At 41.6% G+C, this 24,767-nt stretch overlaps 1 protein-coding gene across 6 annotated transcripts; it reads left to right on the top strand.

Moving 5' to 3' along the window:
* Positions 1 to 24,417, top strand: LOC108223109 (uncharacterized). Of its 6 annotated transcripts, XM_064092894.1 has the most exons (8): positions 1 to 1,134; positions 2,907 to 3,100; positions 3,976 to 7,502; positions 9,275 to 9,468; positions 10,344 to 10,511; positions 11,798 to 12,959; positions 13,048 to 13,305; positions 13,654 to 14,738. In XM_064092894.1, exons 6-8 carry the CDS (start codon positions 11,981 to 11,983, stop codon positions 14,550 to 14,552), a joined length of 2,136 nt encoding a protein of 711 aa, XP_063948964.1. In that variant the 5' UTR covers positions 1 to 1,134; positions 2,907 to 3,100; positions 3,976 to 7,502; positions 9,275 to 9,468; positions 10,344 to 10,511; positions 11,798 to 11,980; the 3' UTR covers positions 14,553 to 14,738. The 6 variants fall into 6 exon arrangements, 3 of the variants coding, with proteins under 3 accessions (XP_063948964.1, XP_063948965.1, XP_063948966.1); XM_064092895.1 differs by lacking the exon at positions 2,907 to 3,100; XM_064092896.1 differs by lacking the exon at positions 9,275 to 9,468.
* Positions 24,418 to 24,767: the final 350 nt, after the last annotated feature.

Raw genomic sequence — 24,767 nt, 5'->3', positions numbered from 1 at the left:
ACCCGGATTTTTAAAAATATTTTTATTAGTATTAAAAGTGATTTTCTTCAAAGAAGGGAATAAGATTTAATATTTTATTCCAGTTTAATGAGTTTTCAAAGTTTTATATTTAAACCCCGGGTTATTGTGTTATGGATAAATAATTGTATTTTCAAAACTGATTTTCATATATTGTTTTTGAAAATTCTAGATGAATATTATGTGAATACATATGGTATGTGACTAAGTGTTACTTGTGGTATTGCTCGTTTAATTATTTATGGTGATTTATGATTATTATGTGATTATTATATAATTTTGTGAATTTTGTGTTATCTAGTTTATTGAGCTGAATGCTCGTATGTGTTCGTATTCGCGAGATTTCAATTTGTATATGCTCAGGAGAAAATATAGTTTATTTGGATATTTTCATATCGATTTGTGGATTGCTATGTGATTTTATAATCAATTTACCGATTAAATTGCGTATATTTATATTTATTTATTAATTATTTGATTTACGTAAAACCGTCCACTCGTAACGGTATAGCGATTTTACTTCCCGGAAGTTTCGAGAAAACTCACCTTTAGCCTAATTTGAATATTCCGGACATTTTTCGTGTTTTGACTTTTTCGATCCAGAGTACGGTTTTTCCCGGAGTCGGTCCGGCGGAGTTTTGCGGGTATTTGAATTGTTGATAATTATCCAGTTTGTCTCGATAAGCGTGAAACTAGATATTTTGATTATTATATTAATTCTTATCTTGTAATAATTGCGATAGGACCCGCATACTAATGACTGATTAAAAAGTCCCGTTTTGATGATTATCTCGAAAACCAGTACCGATTGGACCCCGCTTTATTAATATAAAGCTATTAAATACGTATTTTCATGTCATAAACGATCCAAAGGGGTACCAATTATTTGTAAATATAAATAGACTTTCCTATAGCTGATTTTCACCCGTAAAATCATTTCACCAGTTTCCTTTCACAAATACCGAGAGAAACCGAGCAGTGTTCTTCGTGTTCTTCATAATCAAACGAGGATTAGGAGGTGTTATTGGAATCCGATGGAGGTGTACGAATAGTCAAAACGAAGCTATCGACGCGTAGAATCCAGTTTAATCAATCATAACCGTGCAGATTTCACGGGTAATTTCTTATTAATTTTTGAAAATTCGAATTTATATGATTTTAATTTTGAGTTTCTGCAAACGATGTTGTTTGATTGATTTGATGATGCCATGTTGTAGAGCGTGTTTTTCTCGTCGTTTTGGTATATTATATGTTGAATTTGGGGTTCGGAATCATATAGAAACAGTGGTTTGATTTTGAATATTGAGTGTTCTTGGTGTTCTTGAGTTCTTCGCCGGAATATTTGAGTTTTTGACCGGATTTTTGATTCGTTAAGTCTGGGCAGAGGTGGTATATATGGATAGAGAGAGGAGGATGAGGGGAATATGCTGGTGGGCTCGGTTTGTTTGAAGGAGGCGAGATAAACTCGCCGGGTTCCGGAAAAAGAAGCGGTGCCGCCGCTTTCTCTTCCATTTTCCGGCCGATTGGCCATTCCTTTGCACACACTAAGCACACCATTGAGTTTGTGGGGATGTAAGCTTCAAATCTGCACTTTTGTGCAAGATTCTGAGCGACGGAACGCCGACTCCGGCGTAACAGCGGCGAAAGGGGGGTGGCCGCTGCAAAAGTGCAGTTTGGCCCCCCTACTTTTGAAGGTGTTGAAGTTATTGTACCCGGGTTTTGAATCTTACAAATTACCCCCTGTAACTTTTGAAAGTTACACTTTAAACCTTGCGACAAAAGTTTCAAAAGTTTGCAAAATAAACCTTTTGATTTAATTTTCTAAAATTGTTTTATTTAATTATTTTAAATTCCAAAAATAGTTTTTAATTATTTCTTTATTCAAAAATAAATCTAAATTAGTTTGTTAATTGATTTTAATTAGTAATTAATTATTGTAATTAGTCAATTAATTTAAATATTAATTGATTAATTATTTTAATTAATTATTAATTGATTTTAATTGATTAATTAATTGGATTTAATTATCCTTTTTGATTTAAAAATTCCGAAAAATAGTTTCGAGCTTTGAAATATTTTTCTAAATTATTTTCAAGGCTCTATTATTGTTTATGAATGATTTCAAGTCCAATTTCAAGTATTTGGGACTTGATTATTTATCCGAAAAGTGATTCTTTTATCGATTTTAATTCCGAAAAATGTTTAAAAATTCCAGAAAATTCCCGAAAAATCATTTTTAACCCAAGAGTTGATTTGATATCAATCGGGGTGGGAAACCTTATGTGTAATGTGTTGTCTGCTATCTGTTTGATGTGTTATGTGCCGATAGAGGAGTTAGAAAACGGTTTTGACCATATCTTTGGATCCGTAAGTCGGAATCAAGTGAAACGAAAGAGAGACAGAAGCTTATAACATCTATTTTAATATGATGTGATTATATGGCTGAGTCTATAAGGTGAATAATTGTTGATAAGTATGCATAATGTGATAATATGTGATCTAAGTGTTATCAGGTGATGATTATGTGAAGTACGTGTTAGTTTTGATATTGTGAAGTGATAAATGATTCGTATGATTGATATTGGATAAGAATATATGGATTATAGCTATTGGATTTTGTTGGTTGATTAACGATTGGGATAAGATAATAGGTGGATAGTCTTATATATAGACGATACGATGTCGGATTTTCGATAAGGATTTATATGATAATTGATTGGTGATATGTTATGTGAAATATGATTGATTATATGTTAGAGTCAAAGCATGCTTATGTGTTACGTGGTATGTGATAGGTTTAAAGGGGTATATAAGTGGGTATCGATATACGTGATATGTATATGCGATATATTGTTTAGTGACTATAGCATTATCTTATTCTCGTAAAGGATTTGGACGAGACGTGTATGCTCGAAGACGTCAGAAAGTCGGAATGGTATTGCAAAGCGAATAAGGGATGATTGAGTAAGCGAAGCGATGTGGCGAATAGAGTACGGCTAGAGATGGTCTAGAAATTATGATATGGATAGATTGTGAAAGTGGAAAGATGAGATAGAGATATGAGACTGGAGTCAGATTTAAGGCAAGTATCCTAAACCTTTCTCGTGGATATATTGCAAATATTCTGATCCATTCCTTTGGTCTATGTTTCAAGTATTCATACCTTTCTTTTCAATGTTCGAAAATGCGAGTATTCTGACCCATTCTTTCTAATCTTCAAGTTTCTAAAGAATTTCCGTTTTACAAATTAATTCGAAGTTCAGATTGTCATTGAAGCATGTGTTGCTCAGTGATAGTTAGAGCTTTGAATGAATTGGGATCTTCTTGATTATTCAACCCGCCATTGTCATGCTGGTTTAGCAGGCTAAATTCAGTTGCTTAGCCGATAATGGAGGATATTGAATAGTTAGGGATTTCCTGAACGATGATTTATGAAAGAATGGACTGTGACTTATGAAAAGTTTATTATCAAAGTTTGATTTGAAATTATTCAGTTGTTGATGATGATTATGATTATGTTCAGTTAATTTACATTGGTTTCATGAACTGAATTATAGAATTGGATTATTGTTTTTATAAAATTATGTGGACCAAATGAGTGGTCAGACCAGATGAGTGGTCATGTTAGGCCAATGAGTGCCTTGGATCCAGTGACAGAGCATGGCGGGGCCTGCTCGGGGTTAGGTATGACTGATCAGCATCCTAACCTTGGTTTTTAATTAAAATGTGATAGTCCAATTCAATAATTCTCTTGTGAAGGATTGAATTCCTCAGGTTTCTATTGCTGCAAGGTATTGTGATTCTTTTATACAATACCTGAATTTGTGAACTCAGGTTGAATCTTTTTATATCTTGAACTCGAGAATTTCTGTTATATCACTTCAGAACTTTCATTGTTTATTATTACTTGCTGAGCATTGTTGCTCACTCTTGCTATTCCTTTCTTAATCATTTCAGAAAGGATTAAAGATGAATGGCTAGACTATGATTGCGAGTAAGGCTAATGCTAGGCGAGGAGACAGAGTTGAGGATCCAGTGGTCGAGGAGTGTTCAGGAAAGTTGATGAGGTTGGTGCAAGCTGGAATAGTTGACAGTGATTCTTCTTATCGAAGATGATCTGATTTGGTAAGAGATGTTGTGTAATAATAGTGGTAGATTCTAATTTCAATACTGTAACCTGGATGCGATCCTGTTGCTTTTAGGGGGTTTAAATGTTCTCTGGAAATTCTCCTATTATGGCTTTCAAGTTTGAAATTCAGGTTTTGAAATCATTTGATTTATGTTCTCTTTCAAATATTTAAAATTTTATTAAATGATTTTAAGTTTTAAAATTCTTCTCTGATTTTTATTATCTTTAAAAAAAAAAAATTTACAGGTTTTTAAAGTGTTTTAAAAATGAGTTTTGTGTGGTGACGTCAGAATCCAGACCCCCGGATTCCTGGACCGTCACAGTTGGTATCAGAGCAACAGGTTATAAGTATTTGAAATTAGAATATAGATTATAGTTTTAAGTTCTATTGATGAGGAATGTTGTGTAACCTCACATAGAGGTATGGTTTGACTATTTGGAAATAGTCTAGAGATGTGATAGAGGTATAGAATCTGGTTAGACGATCAAGTTGAGTGTATAAGGTTAGAGAGATTTTGATTCTTAAGTTAGACATATGATTTCTAGTATGTTGACTCATTGAGATGTTGAATTGTGAGAAAGGTCAAGATTAGACCTAGATAGAAGAGTTTGATAGTGAATGATTGAGTTGAGAATGGTGAAAATGCAGAGTTCAGAATATTCTGACTATACTGCATAGTTGAAAATGGTCTAGTGTATTGATTTGAAAATGATAAAGATGCATGGTTCATAGTATGTTGACCATGTCAGATATTTGGAAAAGATATATTGTTTTAGTGATATATGAAGAGTTAGTGTAAGATATGAGTTATACTGAATTAGAAGAAGAAATTGGTAGATAGAGGTTGATAGATGAGAAGTGCATGATAGAGAGTATGTGGAGTTGAGTCCAGTTATTAGAGGTGATGTCTGCGAGTGAGTTAGAACGTTAGTCCTCGACAACGACGCTTTAAGTTAAGCGAGACAAGGTGGACCCATAACCCACAGGGTGACGATTCAGAAAATCGATGATATGCTACGCATTGTGCTATGGACTTCAAAGGCAACTGGATGAAACATGAGAACGTGAACTACTTGGGCTAGACTTATTATGAACAATAACGTCTACGATGACATCTTACGAGGCTATTACGAGTCAAATCGATTGATTATCAAGAACGTTGAAAAGAAGACATATATCGAACAATGATTTATTGAGGCGGAACGAAAATCTGAGAAGACCTTGGCAATACCTCTCTTCAACTAAAGGTTCTTTTAATTCTTTTCTCATCAGTGAGATATTATCATGATATCCTTTCGACCAAAGTTTCGATAAATGAGATTTTCAATTTCTCAAATTCTAAGATGATAATGATATTGATTATTGGTGTGAGTTAGTATTGAATCGGTATATGACAAAGGCGTGTTTATGAAGAGACAGTGGAATCCCTTGATATTCTTTCATATTCTTTGATATCCCTTAATATTTGTTGATATTCTTTGACACTCTTTGATATTCCTTGATATCTTTTCAATATTTCTTAATATATTCCTCGATAATCCTTAACATTCTTTGATGCTCCTTGAGATTTCTTGGATTCTTTCCATCTGATTGGGATGAACAACCCTACGTATAGGGGACACAAGGTATACCTGTCTGTGTGATAGGAGTTGGATGGGACGCCATCACTTGTGTGTGTTGTGATTACAAGAAGGTTAGCAACCTTTAGTAGTGTCTAATATAGACACGCAACATTAAGTTCATTTGATCGTATTGATCTCCCAGTCACTCTTGTATTCCAATGTGACCTACTTTGAAAGCATCTTGTTCCTCCAAATTTTCCCAAAGATTGATTCTTGGGAAATGAATTTTGTAATTGTGAAAGTTTGATTTTCCTATTTCTTTGAAGTCAAAGGTATGCCAAGATTGATCAAAAGGCGGATGACGATATGATATTACGAAGTGTGTACGTTTTAGTTTTCTTCGGGGGATTCCGAGGACGGAATCCTTATAAGGGGGGTAGAATGTAATATCCCATATTATTAAATTTAGATGTGATTTTTATAAATCTATTTGTCTAAATATTATTGTTGGCTGTAGTTGAAAAGCGAATTGATTATGTGAATAGTTTTATGTGATTATACTTGTTCTGTGGATTAATATGGATTTTACAGATTATGCGTCCTCCTTCTTTCTCTGATTCCGAGGACGGAATCCCTATAAGGAGGGTAGATTGTAATGACCCGGATTTTTAAAAATATTTTTATTAGTATTAAAAGTGATTTTCTTCAAAGAAGGGAATAAGATTTAATATTTTATTCCAGTTTAATGAGTTTTCAAAGTTTTATATTTAAACCCCGGGTTATTGTGTTATGGATAAATAATTGTATTTTCAAAACTGATTTTCATATATTGTTTTTGAAAATTCTAGATGAATATTATGTGAATACATATGGTATGTGACTAAGTGTTACTTGTGGTATTGCTCGTTTAATTATTTATGGTGATTTATGATTATTATGTGATTATTATATAATTTTGTGAATTTTGTGTTATCTAGTTTATTGAGCTGAATGCTCGTATGTGTTCGTATTCGCGAGATTTCAATTTGTATATGCTCAGGAGAAAATATAGTTTATTTGGATATTTTCATATCGATTTGTGGATTGCTATGTGATTTTATAATCAATTTACCGATTAAATTGCGTATATTTATATTTATTTATTAATTATTTGATTTACGTAAAACCGTCCACTCGTAACGGTATAGCGATTTTACTTCCCGGAAGTTTCGAGAAAACTCACCTTTAGCCTAATTTGAATATTCCGGACATTTTTCGTGTTTTGACTTTTTCGATCCAGAGTACGGTTTTTCCCGGAGTCGGTCCGGCGGAGTTTTGCGGGTATTTGAATTGTTGATAATTATCCAGTTTGTCTCGATAAGCGTGAAACTAGATATTTTGATTATTATATTAATTCTTATCTTGTAATAATTGCGATGGGACCCGCATACTAATGACTGATTAAAAAGTCCCGTTTTGATGATTATCTCGAAAACCAGTACCGATTGGACCCCGCTTTATTAATATAAAGCTATTAAATACGTATTTTCATGTCATAAACGATCCAAAGGGGTACCAATTATTTGTAAATATAAATAGACTTTCCTATAGCTGATTTTCACCCGTAAAATCATTTCACCAGTTTCCTTTCACAAATACCGAGAGAAACCGAGCAGTGTTCTTCGTGTTCTTCATAATCAAACGAGGATTAGGAGGTGTTATTGGAATCCGATGGAGGTGTACGAATAGTCAAAACGAAGCTATCGACGCGTAGAATCCAGTTTAATCAATCATAACCGTGCAGATTTCACGGGTAATTTCTTATTAATTTTTGAAAATTCGAATTTATATGATTTTAATTTTGAGTTTCTGCAAACGATGTTGTTTGATTGATTTGATGATGCCATGTTGTAGAGCGTGTTTTTCTCGTCGTTTTGGTATATTATATGTTGAATTTGGGGTTCGGAATCATATAGAAACAGTGGTTTGATTTTGAATATTGAGTGTTCTTGGTGTTCTTGAGTTCTTCGCCGGAATATTTGAGTTTTTGACCGGATTTTTGATTCGTTAAGTCTGGGCAGAGGTGGTATATATGGATAGAGAGAGGAGGATGAGGGGAATATGCTGGTGGGCTCGGTTTGTTTGAAGGAGGCGAGATAAACTCGCCGGGTTCCGGAAAAAGAAGCGGTGCCGCCGCTTTCTCTTCCATTTTCCGGCCGATTGGCCATTCCTTTGCACACACTAAGCACACCATTGAGTTTGTGGGGATGTAAGCTTCAAATCTGCACTTTTGTGCAAGATTCTGAGCGACGGAACGCCGACTCCGGCGTAACAGCGGCGAAAGGGGGGTGGCCGCTGCAAAAGTGCAGTTTGGCCCCCCTACTTTTGAAGGTGTTGAAGTTATTGTACCCGGGTTTTGAATCTTACAAATTACCCCCTGTAACTTTTGAAAGTTACACTTTAAACCTTGCGACAAAAGTTTCAAAAGTTTGCAAAATAAACCTTTTGATTTAATTTTCTAAAATTGTTTTATTTAATTATTTTAAATTCCAAAAATAGTTTTTAATTATTTCTTTATTCAAAAATAAATCTAAATTAGTTTGTTAATTGATTTTAATTAGTAATTAATTATTGTAATTAGTCAATTAATTTAAATATTAATTGATTAATTATTTTAATTAATTATTAATTGATTTTAATTGATTAATTAATTGGATTTAATTATCCTTTTTGATTTAAAAATTCCGAAAAATAGTTTCGAGCTTTGAAATATTTTTCTAAATTATTTTCAAGGCTCTATTATTGTTTATGAATGATTTCAAGTCCAATTTCAAGTATTTGGGACTTGATTATTTATCCGAAAAGTGATTCTTTTATCGATTTTAATTCCGAAAAATGTTTAAAAATTCCAGAAAATTCCCGAAAAATCATTTTTAACCCAAGAGTTGATTTGATATCAATCGGGGTGGGAAACCTTATGTGTAATGTGTTGTCTGCTATCTGTTTGATGTGTTATGTGCCGATAGAGGAGTTAGAAAACGGTTTTGACCATATCTTTGGATCCGTAAGTCGGAATCAAGTGAAACGAAAGAGAGACAGAAGCTTATAACATCTATTTTAATATGATGTGATTATATGGCTGAGTCTATAAGGTGAATAATTGTTGATAAGTATGCATAATGTGATAATATGTGATCTAAGTGTTATCAGGTGATGATTATGTGAAGTACGTGTTAGTTTTGATATTGTGAAGTGATAAATGATTCGTATGATTGATATTGGATAAGAATATATGGATTATAGCTATTGGATTTTGTTGGTTGATTAACGATTGGGATAAGATAATAGGTGGATAGTCTTATATATAGACGATACGATGTCGGATTTTCGATAAGGATTTATATGATAATTGATTGGTGATATGTTATGTGAAATATGATTGATTATATGTTAGAGTCAAAGCATGCTTATGTGTTACGTGGTATGTGATAGGTTTAAAGGGGTATATAAGTGGGTATCGATATACGTGATATGTATATGCGATATATTGTTTAGTGACTATAGCATTATCTTATTCTCGTAAAGGATTTGGACGAGACGTGTATGCTCGAAGACGTCAGAAAGTCGGAATGGTATTGCAAAGCGAATAAGGGATGATTGAGTAAGCGAAGCGATGTGGCGAATAGAGTACGGCTAGAGATGGTCTAGAAATTATGATATGGATAGATTGTGAAAGTGGAAAGATGAGATAGAGATATGAGACTGGAGTCAGATTTAAGGCAAGTATCCTAAACCTTTCTCGTGGATATATTGCAAATATTCTGATCCATTCCTTTGGTCTATGTTTCAAGTATTCATACCTTTCTTTTCAATGTTCGAAAATGCGAGTATTCTGACCCATTCTTTCTAATCTTCAAGTTTCTAAAGAATTTCCGTTTTACAAATTAATTCGAAGTTCAGATTGTCATTGAAGCATGTGTTGCTCAGTGATAGTTAGAGCTTTGAATGAATTGGGATCTTCTTGATTATTCAACCCGCCATTGTCATGCTGGTTTAGCAGGCTAAATTCAGTTGCTTAGCCGATAATGGAGGATATTGAATAGTTAGGGATTTCCTGAACGATGATTTATGAAAGAATGGACTGTGACTTATGAAAAGTTTATTATCAAAGTTTGATTTGAAATTATTCAGTTGTTGATGATGATTATGATTATGTTCAGTTAATTTACATTGGTTTCATGAACTGAATTATAGAATTGGATTATTGTTTTTATAAAATTATGTGGACCAAATGAGTGGTCAGACCAGATGAGTGGTCATGTTAGGCCAATGAGTGCCTTGGATCCAGTGACAGAGCATGGCGGGGCCTGCTCGGGGTTAGGTATGACTGATCAGCATCCTAACCTTGGTTTTTAATTAAAATGTGATAGTCCAATTCAATAATTCTCTTGTGAAGGATTGAATTCCTCAGGTTTCTATTGCTGCAAGGTATTGTGATTCTTTTATACAATACCTGAATTTGTGAACTCAGGTTGAATCTTTTTATATCTTGAACTCGAGAATTTCTGTTATATCACTTCAGAACTTTCATTGTTTATTATTACTTGCTGAGCATTGTTGCTCACTCTTGCTATTCCTTTCTTAATCATTTCAGAAAGGATTAAAGATGAATGGCTAGACTATGATTGCGAGTAAGGCTAATGCTAGGCGAGGAGACAGAGTTGAGGATCCAGTGGTCGAGGAGTGTTCAGGAAAGTTGATGAGGTTGGTGCAAGCTGGAATAGTTGACAGTGATTCTTCTTATCGAAGATGATCTGATTTGGTAAGAGATGTTGTGTAATAATAGTGGTAGATTCTAATTTCAATACTGTAACCTGGATGCGATCCTGTTGCTTTTAGGGGGTTTAAATGTTCTCTGGAAATTCTCCTATTATGGCTTTCAAGTTTGAAATTCAGGTTTTGAAATCATTTGATTTATGTTCTCTTTCAAATATTTAAAATTTTATTAAATGATTTTAAGTTTTAAAATTCTTCTCTGATTTTTATTATCTTTAAAAAAAAAAAATTTACAGGTTTTTAAAGTGTTTTAAAAATGAGTTTTGTGTGGTGACGTCAGAATCCAGACCCCCGGATTCCTGGACCGTCACAGCGCCCTTCATCTTCATTCTTCAAACATGGTACGCGCGCTTCTGAGACAAAGGGCCGCGCCCCACGGGATCGCTCCGTGGAAGGCGCGCCCTCCTTACTCTTCCATGGCTAAAATCAGCCATAACAAGTACTCCCCAGATTTTGTAGATATTATAAATGTCTATGAAATCTTCTCAGCGCAACCCTGCAACTTCCTTTCTCCAAACCTGCACTCCAAGCAAGGGCGCGCCTTTCGTGTTGGGCGCGACCTTTTCCTTCCACATGAATTCGAAAAGTCACGACCGTTACAAGAGGGACAGCTGTCTTTATTCCATACCCACTATAAATACCTCTTCTTCTTCCTCACTACACCATTTTCGCTCTTCTCTCTCCCCCGACGGCGATTTTCAAGTTTCAACCGGCGATTCACTATTTCTCGGCCACTTTTGACGATTTTCTTCAAGCAAATCAACTCCCTAGACATTAAGGTGCATTTTCATTACCTCCTTACAAGATTCCACCGTGTATTTAGTTAGATCTAACACTTTGTCTCTTCACCTCCCACTGTATTCTTTGTGTTCTTGCAGTTATATATATGTGTATGTATATGTGTATATTGATCCGTTTATGTTTGATCCAAAACCCGTAGCTAGGTCAGAACAAAACTTGTTTGTGCGACAATGCCAAAATATGTGGAAGGCGCGGCCATGACTCAGGGCGCGCCTTTCTTGCTAGTGTATTGCCTCTCCACCCCCATCCTTAATTAGACCAACCATCTTCACCATAGCCTTTACTGATGCCTTCCCACTTTTCTCATGAATACGCAAGGGCGCGCCCTCCTATTAGAGGGCGCGGCTGTACGAACAGTCTTACGGACTACCTTCAAACGATATCAACTTTCATTCTTTTTACTTCATCGCTCATTCTTTTTATTCACCTTCAAAGGCGCGCCCTTACAGCCTTTTTTCTTTTCATTTTCAGCTGGCAGACGAGGGCGCGTCTCCTCCTTTTCACCCATTCCGGGAGTTTTTGAACCGCATCGGAGTTTCTGTTTCCCCTCCTGAGGTCTTTCCCCCTTCTCCCCTACGAAGTCCGCAGAGAGTTCCCCAAGATTTCTTGGATAAGCTTAATAAACAAATTACAGAAGGCACCTTTTGCTCTGATATGGATTCATCTTCCCCTCAACCCGAGGGTACACATAATGCACAACAACCTACAGGGTGGGCGCGCCCTGATGACTATGATTCGGAAATCGAATCCTGGTTTGATGACATCCCTACACGCTCCAAACCTGACGAAACCACCAAGGCCGCGCCTTCCACGACATCAACGGCTGACAAAACACCCGAAGCCGCGCCCTCCAGGCCGGATAAAGGAAAGAGTATTGCGGTCGAAGATTCTCCCTACTCCCCTTCCAATTCTTCAGCCCACGAGGAGAGCTCTTCCGGATCTGAGGGCGCGCCCGAGGAAGGTTTTAGTGAGTTTGTCATTACCTCCCCCGACAGCTCTCCTGAACCCTACGAACATCCAGAAATCAAGTCATGGGAGGAAGACATAGATTGGGCTGCACTTCCTGACAACGAGACCCTATCTCCCAGGGCTGCAGAAGCCATCAAAAGAAGAGCAGGCAAACTGGCCTGTGTAGACCAAGATTCCTTTATCTCCTGGGATGAGCTGGAGTGGCTGCAAGCTTATTATCATATGGAGGGGAAAGCTGTTGTCCACAAGGATGGGATGCGGCCCCATAGATTTGATAAAGAAAACATTCGAATACCAAGAATGGTCACCACCCTTAGACACGTACCCTTGGGTGTGACCGCGCCCTTACCATCATACTATGTCGACCTGTGTGATTGGTTCAAGGTCGCGCCCATACAACTCTCACCCAATTCTTATATGTTGGCCGCTGGACTTTATATTCTTTTCGATAAAGTGGGCTTGGGCGCGCCCTCCATGAGGGAGGTGAGCTATTTCTTCAGGTTGGCTCAAAGTCAACCAGGATACTTTTACCTTGTGGTGCAGCACGAGCACAACAGGAAAGGTTTTTCTGAGGGAAGGGATACACACGTAAAGAAATGGAAAGACACATTCTTCTACATTTACAACACTACCCGGGTCACCACCCAGTTTAACCCAGAACCAGGTATGCTATTCCCTTTCTTGTTCTTATAAGGGCGCGGCCTCTCTTCTTTCTACTCCAAGATCCTTACTTTTCCACATTCTTCCTTCAGTTTTTCACGACAAACCGACTCTTACAAAAGAAAAAGCTGAGCGCGTGGCCAAGGTATTCAACCATCCACTTGCTGAGAGGAACCTTCCCTCTGTGGTTACAGAAAAGAACCTGATCAAGGTTAAGCTACTGCCAGAGGAAGTTGGGACGAAGGTAGGATGGAAGAAATTTATTGACGGGCGCCCTGTGGGCGAGAAATTGAAAGGAACTAAGAGAAAAAGGGCTGAGTCCAGCGACTCCGAAGGTGACAATGAAGACGGTAGGATGACGGCGCGCCCCGTCATAAGGGCGCGCCCTTTATTTTTCCCCTATTCCTTTACGTTATATTCTTATTCATACTCCCCTGATTGCTAGTATGTGCCATGCTTATTTTGCTTTATATTCAAGGTTGCGTCTGACACGCAAGGGCGCGCCCTTGCACATTGCTACTTATCTTTTATTCATCATGCATTTTTCCACTTGCATTATTCTTCCCACATGTCGTTTAAATATGCAATTGTATATTTTTACAGTGAGAGAAGGCGCGCCCTTCCTCTTGGGGTCGTGTCCTTTAATATTAATTGATTTCTCCAAATCCTAACCCTTTTTCTTGGTTTCACTTATGCAGATATGCCTCGTCCAAGCTTCATTGGCAAGAAAGGTGCCGCTGCCCATCAGCCAGACAAGGCCGCGACCTCTGGCTCTAAGCAACTTCCAGAGAAGGGCGCGGCTTCTGCCCAAACTCGGACAATTCCTGACATCCCAGAAGCTCCCTCTACTGAACAACAACCTGCCAAAAGGAAGAGGCAGTTAACTAAGGGCGCGCCCTCTATGAGCAAATCGGCGCGCCACTTTGCCGACATGGGTGATACCTATGTCGATGATAAGGAGCTCGACCAATGGAGGGCCAAACCTCAGGAGGAGAAGGACACTTTTCTGCTAAAGGGCGCGACCGAGTTCCTTGTTCATCTCCACGACAGGGAGGAACGTCGATTGGAGGACGCGGCCTCCCTGAAGAAGGCTGAGGAGAATCTCTCCAAGTTGAGGGAGGATTTTAAATCTCAGAGGGAGGATCTGAGGAAAGCTCAGGAAGGGTGGAAGAGCTGCCAGAGGCTTTTTAAGGAGGAGAGGGCGCGCCTGGATCCTCTTCAGAAGGAGGTGGAGAGCCTGAAGAAATCCAACGAGGACCTAGCTACTGCCAACCAGCAACTCAAGGATAACCGGGCCTCTCTTTCAGCCGCAGAGACCGCGAAAATCGAGGGCGCGGCCTTTGATGATGGGGTCAACAACTATGTGGCCACCTTTATTGCAGGCGCGCCCTCCTTTGACTGGGGCTCCCACTTCGGTTCTGGGATGGCCAAATGGGTGGAAGAGTTCAAGGTTGAGCAGCCAGAGCTTATCGCTGCTAAGAAGACTCTTATCGAGGAGACCTTGGCCAAGGAAGCTTCTGCCAGCCGTGAAATGGAAGAGCAGGCGCGCCCTCAGGATAACACTTCCAAGGACGCAACTGACAACCAGGCCCCCTAATTGTCGTTGTTTATTAATCTTAGACTTGAACGTACAGTGAGGAGCAGGCCCTCTTTTGATGCCTTGCAAGTTGTATTTAAAGATATTTTACTTGTTGCATACTTAACTTATCCGGGGGGCGCGCCCTCCGGTAACTTATCGTCACCCCTTACTTGTTTTATTCCGCATATGCTTTTCTTTGGATTATTACAGTTGTTACTTGTTAGTTATTACTTTAATCTCATAGGCTTGTTGTGCTTAACACATAAGGGCTCTCCAGGGCGCGGCCTCATATGGACAATTTTTTGCACCAAGGGCGCGCCCGTTTGTCATCTTGTGACTGAGCTTTAACTCGGGAATCGCCTTATGTAGATTTGAATAACTTGAACTGTGTTCGTACAGCGAATCCATAACATCTATACCATCTTTCTGGTAAGAAAATCGCCTTATGTGTATTAAGAGCGCGCCTTACCAGTAAGTTGTGGCCTTGTTATCTAGATTTAAGGTGTTAAATGCCGTATCTTTTATAACCCTCGCATGAAGGGCACGACCTTTGTTTGTCTTGAGGGCGTTTTTCAGGGCTTACACCCTTTATTGGGGCGCGGCCTCTGTTTTTCTTAACATAGGGTTTCAGGGTTTATCCCTTTTTATGGAGGGCGCGGCTCCAAAACTTTTTTAGTCATAATGTTCGAGAACAAGCATCCAACACATCTATTTTTATGAAAAATAGAGTGGCTCTAGGCCTTTATTAAGATGGTTGAAACACAATATGGCCTCGGGCCCATACCTAAATACGATAGAAATAATGCGCTCGAGTACGAAACCGCACCCGTCCCAGGGAGCTGTTAACCCCATGGGGACATAAAGAGACTAGCAAAAAACCTTAGCTAGGAGAGAGCATATATGCGCTGCCACTCCCCTAGACTAGGGGTGACATTAATGTCATGGCTAGTCTATGCAGCCTTTGGCTACTGGTAGTATTTCTTTAGGTGCTCCGCGTTCCAGGGACGCGGAACAGGCTTCCCATCTAGGTCTTCCAACCTATAAGTTCCCTTCCATAGTATCACCTTCACTCTGTAGGGGCCTTCCCAGTTAGCACCGAAGACCCCATGCAAGGGGTTCCTGTTGTTGGGCACAACTTTCCGGAGGACGAGGTCCCCTACTTGGAATGGGTGAGCCTTTACTTTGCTGTTGTAATACCTCGCTGTTCTCTGCTGGTATGCAGCTAGTCGTATCTGCGAGGTAGCTCTGATTTCTTCGATCATATCCAAGTAAAGTCTTTGGTTGACGTCGTTGTCTTGCTTTTCAAAGTAATCTCGCCTGAACGATCCAGCTCCAACCTCTATTGGAACCATGGCTTCACATCCGTAGGTCAACACAAATGGCGACTCCCCAGTCGTAGTCCTAGGAGTCGTGTTGTAAGACCATAGCACCATGGGGATTTCCTTTGGCCAGTTTCCCTTGCTATCCTCCAGCTTTGTCTTCAAGGTGTGTTTAATGATTTTGTTCACTGCCTCCGTTTGCCCGTTGCTCTGAGGATGGTACACCGCTGCAAAGTCCTTCTTTATTCCTAGGTCATCACAGAGGCCTCTCAGTTCCTTGCTGTCGAATTGCTTTCCGTTGTCCGAGATCAGCTTGTAAGGGATTCCAAACCTGCAAACAATAGAGTTAAAAACAAAATCCTTAATCTTTTTGGCTGTGATGGTGGCTAAGGGCGCGGCCTCCGCCCACTTGGTAAAGTAATCCACAGCTACTACTGCGTACTTCACACCTCCCTTGGCTTTAGGGAGTTCCCCAATCAAGTCTATCCCCCACATGGCAAAAGGCCAAGGACTGGTCATGCTGGTCAAGGATGTTGCTGGGTTATGGGTGAAGTTGGCAAACCGTTGGCACTTATCACATGCTCTGGCAAAATCGAAGGCGTCACTCCTTAGGGTAGGCCAGTAGTATCCTTGCCTTAGGACCTTCATAGCTAATGAGTTGCCTCCCGAGTGGTTTCCACATATGCCTTCATGGACCTCCCTCAGTACATAGGTGCACTCATCACCGTCTATACACTTCAACAATGGCTGGTTGAAGCCCCTCTTATATAGTTTGCCATCGTACTCGACATACCTGGCTGCCTTATATCTTAGCCTCCGTGCTTCGGCTTTATCTTCGGGTAACTTTCCTTCCTTAATGAAGTCCCATATTGGTGTCATCCATGTTTGATGCTCGACGCCGTCTCCTACCTCCATGACATCTAGTTCTGGGATGCTAGGCACCTCTTGGACCTCCAATCGAATTACCCCCAATAAGGAAGCTTCTTTCTGAGATCCCAATTTTGCCAAGGCATCGGCGTCTCCGTTGAACTCCCTAGGTACCTTGTTTACTTGCACTTCCTCAAATTGGTCTAGCAACCTCTGGACGCATTTGAGGTACATAGCTGTCTTAGGTCCCTTGGCTTGGTACCCCCCTTTTATATGTTCTACCACCAGCATTGAGTCAAGCTTTACCACGAGCCTTCTGACTTTCATCTCGAGGGCTAGCTTTAAGCCTCCCACTAACGCCTCATATTCTGCGTCGTTATTAGATAGTTGGAAGGTGAAGTGGATGGCATTTAAGAGCCTGTGTCCCTCGGGACTTACCAACACTATGCCAGCACCTGCCCCATCACTATTCACTGCTCCGTCGGTGTGCACCGTCCACCATAGTTCGGGGATGTCTTCTTTCGGGGCGTCCAGTTGTGGTGGTAGGTTTGGGTCATATTTGATTAGTAGGCCAGAGTTCTCTCCATCTTCTGGGAATTCTAAAATGAAATCCGCCAGGGCTTGACCTTTGATGGCGGTTCGCGGTCTGTAGTCAATGTCGAATTGTCCTAACTCAATCGCCCACTTCATCATCCTACCTGTTACCTCTGGTTTATGCATGATTTGACGAAGGGGGTACGCGGTCCTTACTTCCACCTTATGTGCCTGGAAGTAGGGTCGTAGCTTTCGGGATGCATGTACCAAAGCGTACACCAACTTTTCCATACTTGTGTAGCGAGTCTCCGCGTCCAACAAACTTTTACTTACATAATAGACTGGGGACTGACCCTCCGCGTCCTCCTTCACCAAAACGGCACTGATGGAGTAGTCTGAGACAGCTAGGTAGAGTACGAGCGTCTCACCTTCATCTGGTTTGGCTAAGAGGGGTGGCTCGCCCAAGTGTTTTTTGATTTTCACGAAAGCGCTTTCACATTCTACCGTCCATTCGAAATCCTTGGATGCACCCTTCACGGCTTTGAAGAACTCTTTGCATTTTTCGGAAGACTTCGACACAAACCTGTTCAAAGCGGCGATCCTCCCGGTTAAGCTTTGGACCTGTTTGATATTGGTTGGAGACTTCATTTCTAACAAAGCTTTGATTTTCGCGGGATTGGCCTCGATACCTCTGTGATTTACCATGAACCCAAGAAACTTCCCTGACTCTACTCCGAAGACACACTTTTGAGGGTTGAGCTTCATCCTATACTTCCTTAGGATTTCGAACATGTCAGATAAGTGAGACACATGATCATTGGCTTTCTTGGATTTGACCAACATGTCATCAACGTACACCTCCATGGTCTTCCCGATTTGATCCTTGAACATCATGTTTACGAGCCTTTGGTAAGTCGCGCCTGCGTTGATGAGTCCAAATGGCATGCCAATATAACAATATAGACCCCTGTCCGTAATGAATGAGGTGTGCTCCTGGTCAGGCTCGTACATGGGGATCTGGTTGTAACCCGAGTATGCATCCATGAAACTAAGAAGAGCGTGGCCGGCCGTTGAATCTACCAGCTGATCGATCCTAGGTAGTGGGAAGCTATCTTTAGGGCACGCCTTGTTGAGGTCTGTGAAGTCTATGCAGGTACGCCACTTCCCGTTGGGTTTTTTCACCAGTACAGGGTTTGCTAGCCATGTTGGGTAGAACGACTCTTTTACTAGTCCCGCTTTCATGAGACGGTCTACCTCTTCCTGGAGGGCCTCAGCTCTTTACCCACTTATTGGTCTACGCTTCTGTCTAATACCTTTTTTGGTGGGGTCGATGTTGAGATGGTGACACATAACAGCCGGATCAATCCCGATCATGTCTTCATGACTCCAAGCGAATACATCAAGGTTGGCCTTTAGGAACTCTGTCAGCTTGATCCTTACCTCAGAACTTAGTTTCGACCCTATTTTGAGGACCTTGTCGTCACTCCCCGGTGTAACCTGTATCTCGACTGTGTCCTCGGCTGGTCCCGTGTTCTGCACGAGCATAGGCAACCTAGGGTCTAGATCAAAATCAAATTGTTGGGGGGTTGCCTTGTGTTCTGGGGATGCATCCTCGGGTGTTCCTTCAACGGGTACGGGATCATCCAGTTCCATCACTACCTCTGCCTTGTCTATCTTCCGGATTTTGGTGGGGGGTGTGACCTCTACCTCCGCGACTTTTTCTCTACACTCTCCCACCTTTGGCTCATGTGCGAGGGGTAGTTTATCCTCGAAGTGGATGTGTTCTTCTGATGGTAGGGGTGAGGGCGCGCCCTCCGTATCACTTTCTGGGTATTCTATGAAGTAGATGGCGTGGACCGAATGGAGTTCTTCGTGGGGTCTCACTCCTCTTTTTTCTTGGAAATTTTTGAGTGATCGGCCATAGCAGTCGCGAGACTCGTACTGAGATCCCTTTACGCACCCAACCCCTCCGGGAGTAGGGAACTTTAAAGTGAGATGATAGATGGAGGTGACTATCCTCATGTCTTTCAACAGGGGGCGCCCCATTAGTGCATTATAAGCTGACGGGTGGTCGATGATTACGAATTCAGATATCTGTGTGGCCGCCCGTGGGGCTTCTCCCAATGTCACGGGTAGGCGGATGGTTCCTTTAGCCTTGATGGCCTCTCTTCCGAAGCCATAGATGTAGAGATTCTCTACTGTCATGTCTTTATCTGGTAGTCCCATCTTCTTGTAGGTGTCGTAGTAGAGGATGTTAACCGAACTTCCATTATCCACGAATACCCGGTGAACGTTCATAGTGGCGATGCGCATGGCGACCACCAGGGCATCGTTGTGGGGATGGTGTACCCATCTAGCGTCGTCCTCTGTGAAAGTGATGTCCATGGTCTCTCCTTTGAAGACTCTCGGGGCCCTGGCTGATAAATGGTTCACGTTGGTAAGAGGGTAGTCCCTTGCCTCCTTGGCGTACCTCTCCATTGCCTTTCGACTGCCTCCACCTATGTAGGGGCCTCCGAATATGCTCCTAATGCTACCTTCCTTCACAAACTGGGTATCGTTCTGCTTCTCATCATCTTTATTTTCGGGTGACCTTCCGCGGGCGCGCCTTTCCGGTGGGTGATCCATTCTGTATTTCTTCACCCATTCCGTTAAGTAGCCTGCCCTGAGTAACTCCTCGATCTCCTCTTTAAGGTGTCTACAGTCCGCGGTGTTGTGTCCAGCTGATTCGTGGAAGTCACAGTACTTCTTCTTGTTTTTGGCAACATTATAGGGAATAGGCTGCGGCTTCCGAAAAGGGGCCTTATCCTTGCTTACCGCATAGATGTGCTCGGCTGACGCCACGAGAGGGGTGTACGTGCCTGGTTGTCTCGGGGGGCTCCAGTTCCTTCTATCGCTAGCCATGTGTACCCTTGCTGGGGAACGTCCACGCCCTTTTGGTTCCGGGCTGGGTGTGTGTTCCTTTCTCTTACCCCGTGACTTAGCGATTTCTTTCTGATTTTCGGCGAGTGACTGCTCTACCTTCTTGAAGGACTCAGCTGCTGCGTATAGCTCTGACAGGTTAGACGGGTCTTTCCCCTGTAGGTGCTTCCAGAAATCAGTACCGACCTTTAAACCGGCGATGAGGAAATTTTTCAAGGTCTCGTCTGACGCTCCCGTAACCCCCATAGATTCCTGGTTGAACCTTTTGAAGTATGCGGTTAAGGATTCGTTATCGCGTTGCTTGACGTTGGCCAAGGTGGTGACTGGTGGGGCGTATTTGGTTGCGGCTTGAAACTGCATCATGAACATTCGCTGCATGTCTACCCAAGAAGAGATCACACCTTCCCCTAATTTCTGAAACCATTGCTGAGCGCTTTCCCTCAGACTTGCCGCGAGGAACCTACACCTGACGAGGTCTGGGATTTGATACAAGTCCATCTCAATGTTGAACCTGATTAAGAATTCCCGAGGGTCCGAATTGCCATGGTATCGAAGGTCTGCATTCACATGTCTGAATCCCGTTGGAAGTTGGGCGTCACGAACTGCAGCGGTAAATGGTGAAGGGATGTTCGGTACCGCGGTGGAGTGTCCAGCTTGTAGGAGGGCAAGCAGTTTCTTAAGGTCTTCTCCATTGATGGCTCCGAGTCCAGGGATAGTTTGCGTAGTCGTTTGGGTAGTAATGGGTGTAACCGTTGTGCCGGTATTATTAGCTAGGGTAGTGATAGGTGTGGTCACAGTATTGGTGTTGCCGCTTGGGGTTTGAATGACTGTCGTAGCAAGGGTCGTTTGCGTACCCGTGGGTGTTTGTTGTTGGGTTGCAGTGGTCTGTTGGTTGGTCGTGATGGGAGTGGTTTGCTGAGGGTTGTGATGACAGGGACAGTTTGTTGAGTATTGGCTTGGGGGTTCGCACCCGTATGACCGTGGGGAGTGGTTTGAGTAGTTACGCCCGTCTGACCATTAGGTGTAGTTTGTTGAGGATTAGTTTGATGGGTTGCGCCCGTCTGATCATTGGGGGGGCGCGACCTTCTCCGACCTAGCTGGTTTGGCGTGTGCTGGCTAGACTCGCTCTGCGAAGGGAGGTATTCAATTATGGGTGGTCCGCGACCTCTTCTTCCGACCGACGTATGGTCTCTGCCTCTACCTCTTACTCCCCGGTAGGTTCTGCCAACACCCGTGTCACGCCTTTGCTCTGAGGGCGCGCCTTGGGTCCCCTGGCGCTCTCGCTGTTCCTCTCCCGCCAAATGCACAATCATGGCTAAGCTGTCTTGTGTGATCCCAAGTCTTTCGGCCAAGGGTCGGGCGTTCGTGTTCAGATTTCCTCTTCCTTGCTCCGACCCTCCTGGCTGAGTTGGTGGTATGGAGACGGTCAAGGGCGCGCCCTGAGTGCCATGAGCCCCGTGGTTGATGGTTGTTCCTTGGGGATGATTAGCGCCGGGAGTTGCATCTCCATACTCCAACATCCGAGGTGGAGGGCGTCTGAAACGTCTGCGTCCCCTCCTGTCATGGCTCCTAGACTGGTGAGGACGTCGAGGTGCGAGTTCTTCTAGGACGGACTCCAGGGTATTCAACCTTGTGTTGTATCTTGCTTGATTTTGTTCCATTCGGTGAAGGGCACTAAGAAGCTCCGTATTACTGACCACAACCGGAGGTGGGTTATTTGGCAAGGTGCGGGGGTCTTGAATGTGCACCGGTGAGTACGGCTCTACTGGTTCGTCTTCAACGTAGTACTCTCCTTCATACAAATCATCGTCGTAATTGGCCATCTCTTCCTCTTTGAGATTTCACCTGGTTCCCCTCCTTCTAGCGCCAATTTGTTGATAGAGGAATTTGGTGAATCAACAAACGTGAGGTTCGTTGACGGACTTAGGTGTTTTTACGGTGATTATATGACGGAGATCCGCCGTGGATGGTGGTTTTAGGTGTTTGAGGGTGGCTGAGATCAAGGGAATATTTTTCTGCTCTCGTTCTCACAACTCTCGATATATCCCCTTGATGTGCCTACGTACCCCTTTATATAGGGGATCAAGCCGTACGTAGTTCTATTGAACCAAGACTCCTAGTTTGATCAGGACTAGGCCTCTTGGGGATAAGACCAACCGTGGGTCGGTGACTTATCACTTAGAATTCTACTCCAGTTAGAAGTAAGCCTTGAGGCAACTACCTTAGAATCCTAGTCCAAGTACATCACGGATACGGCATCATCTCCACTACGAGAGATGACACTAACCGCTACTCTTCGTAGCATGGAGGAGACATCGGATAGAGCCGTGACCACTCCTACGAGGCGTAGGGACGCGTCCTTACCCCCTAGTGAAGGTTCCCACTAAAAGGTAAGACAAATGAGGAGCCAAGTTACACGATCGTCCCAGTCCCCCAATGAGGACTAACTCACCAGAATACAGGACCCGGACATATGATCGGCCTTCATGTTACCCCTGAGGGCCTTCTACAATCATGATCACCCCAAGCCCCCGCACGAGGACAACCCGGCAGATAGCAGGATTGGGGATTATAGATCATGCCCGGACGTAACCCGGGAACTACCAGATGAGCCTGATAACTACCAGATGAGCCCGGCACTAGTCTTCATATCCCTCGGAAGGGTTGGTCTTCATATCCCTCGGAAGGGTCGTCATCGAGACTCACTCAACCTCACACATATATCATTTACCTGTGGGCGCGACCACTGAGGGCGCGCCCTTCATCTTCATTCTTCAGACATGGTACGCGCGCTTCTGAGACAAAGGGCCGCGCCCCACGGGATCGCTCCGTGGAAGGCGCGCCCTCCTTACTCTTCCATGTGCTGAATATTCATAAGTCTTTTATATGACTGATCTTATTGATCGCTTGGTGTTGTTGAAATATCTCGTATCGACTGTCACGGAGTAAAATGTATGGAAAAACAGTCACAGATTTGCATGGTTGAGATATACAAATGCATGTTGCGTGGTAACTTAATTATTGGCTTATATTATAGGCCAATAATTCTGATTGTTCATCTGTGTTTGAGCTGTGAATTGATATAACATGATGAAACTGAAACACTACTTTGTTCGATGAGTTATGTAGCTGAGAGGGGTGCTTCGTCTAAATTTTTTTTTATATAATATAAGTTTATAATTTAAAATTTTTAAATTTTTGATGAAAATATATTTAATTATTTATTTAGAAGGAAAAAAAATTAGAAATAAGTTATAACATTAATGTCAGATTTTTAAAATACATGTTAGATGATGGAAAAAGTTGTTTGAAAAATGAGTGGGACAGAATGAACAAATTCGGAACCAAAATATCCCAAAATAGTTCGTGCTTGACCATATAATTCTGCAGTAGGTAGATCTAAGAACACTTCAAGGTTTCCACAATATTCTAGGACTCTCTATGCCTACTGTATACATCTTTCTCCATACTGTTCGTAGCTCGGGCTGAGTGAGAATCTAGGCCAACTTGTTTGCATGCTTTCAAAATTTTCAAGCTGAAAAACCCAAAACAGCCCTGAAAAATCTCAACAACCAAACTTCATGGACAACTCTACTACAATCATCAAAGGGGCAGTTCTGTAATATGATACTTGTCTGATATGGACCTCGCTTTGGTGTGCTTGTCTCAGGATATGCTGTCTTATATATGGTCACATATACCAGAGTACCCCAAGCACTTCACTTTCTCTCCCTCTATCACTTACTATCTTTGAAACCGCTAATTCTTTTTCCTGCAGGCCAAGAATGGCCAAATTTGAAATACACAACCTGCTTTTCCTCTTCTTCATCTTAATTTGTGCACCACAAATTACACAAGGTCATACTTAATTACATAACCATTTGCAAATTTTGTATTGCTTAGTTTCTAACTGCCTTTGCATAATGTAGCTTATAAGCTGTTTCCCCCCACTTTGTAATGAAAAACACTAAAAATGAAAACTTTGTCTGCATAGATAGAACTTATCTTTCTATTTTGGGAAATGCCATTAAATTAAGCGCGCGTGTGTGTTTCAGTGCCATGGACATAAGCTTCTTAAAATTTATGGCAAAAATTATACTCACTAACATGGCAATGTATTAGCTATAGACATTCAAATCTTGAATATTTCAATTTTTTCCAACAGGTTTCAGTGCTCATGTAGTGAAACTTCATCCTCGAAATGTTCATCAAATTTCAGCTGCAGTGGAAAATGACTTGCAGGTGAGGCGCCCATATGTAACCTTTGTTAAGAAATTCAAGTCCCTTTGCAGTCTGATATTTTCTGAAACTGTAAAAATTATGTGCTTTGCCATTGCTCTCACTTCATGCACAACTTGCTGATTCCTTTTACTGACATAATTGTTCATGTAATATCTCCAACAGGTTCATGGCAAAGAGTGGATCCACAGTAACGCGAGAAGGTTGATGATAGGTTCAGTAGCTCCAACATGCACTTACAATGAGTGCAGAGGATGCAGGTCTAGGTGCAGAGCTGAACAAGTTCCGGTTGAAGGGAACGATCCCATGAACAGCGCGTACCATTACAGATGTATTTGCCATAGGTGATTGCGAT

Source organism: Daucus carota, chromosome 5 (genome assembly GCF_001625215.2).
Source record: "Daucus carota subsp. sativus chromosome 5, DH1 v3.0, whole genome shotgun sequence".
Taxonomy (NCBI): Eukaryota; Viridiplantae; Streptophyta; class Magnoliopsida; order Apiales; family Apiaceae; genus Daucus; species Daucus carota.
The sequence above is the reverse complement of the archived record's forward strand: the minus strand, read 5'-3'. Positions and strand labels throughout refer to the sequence as shown.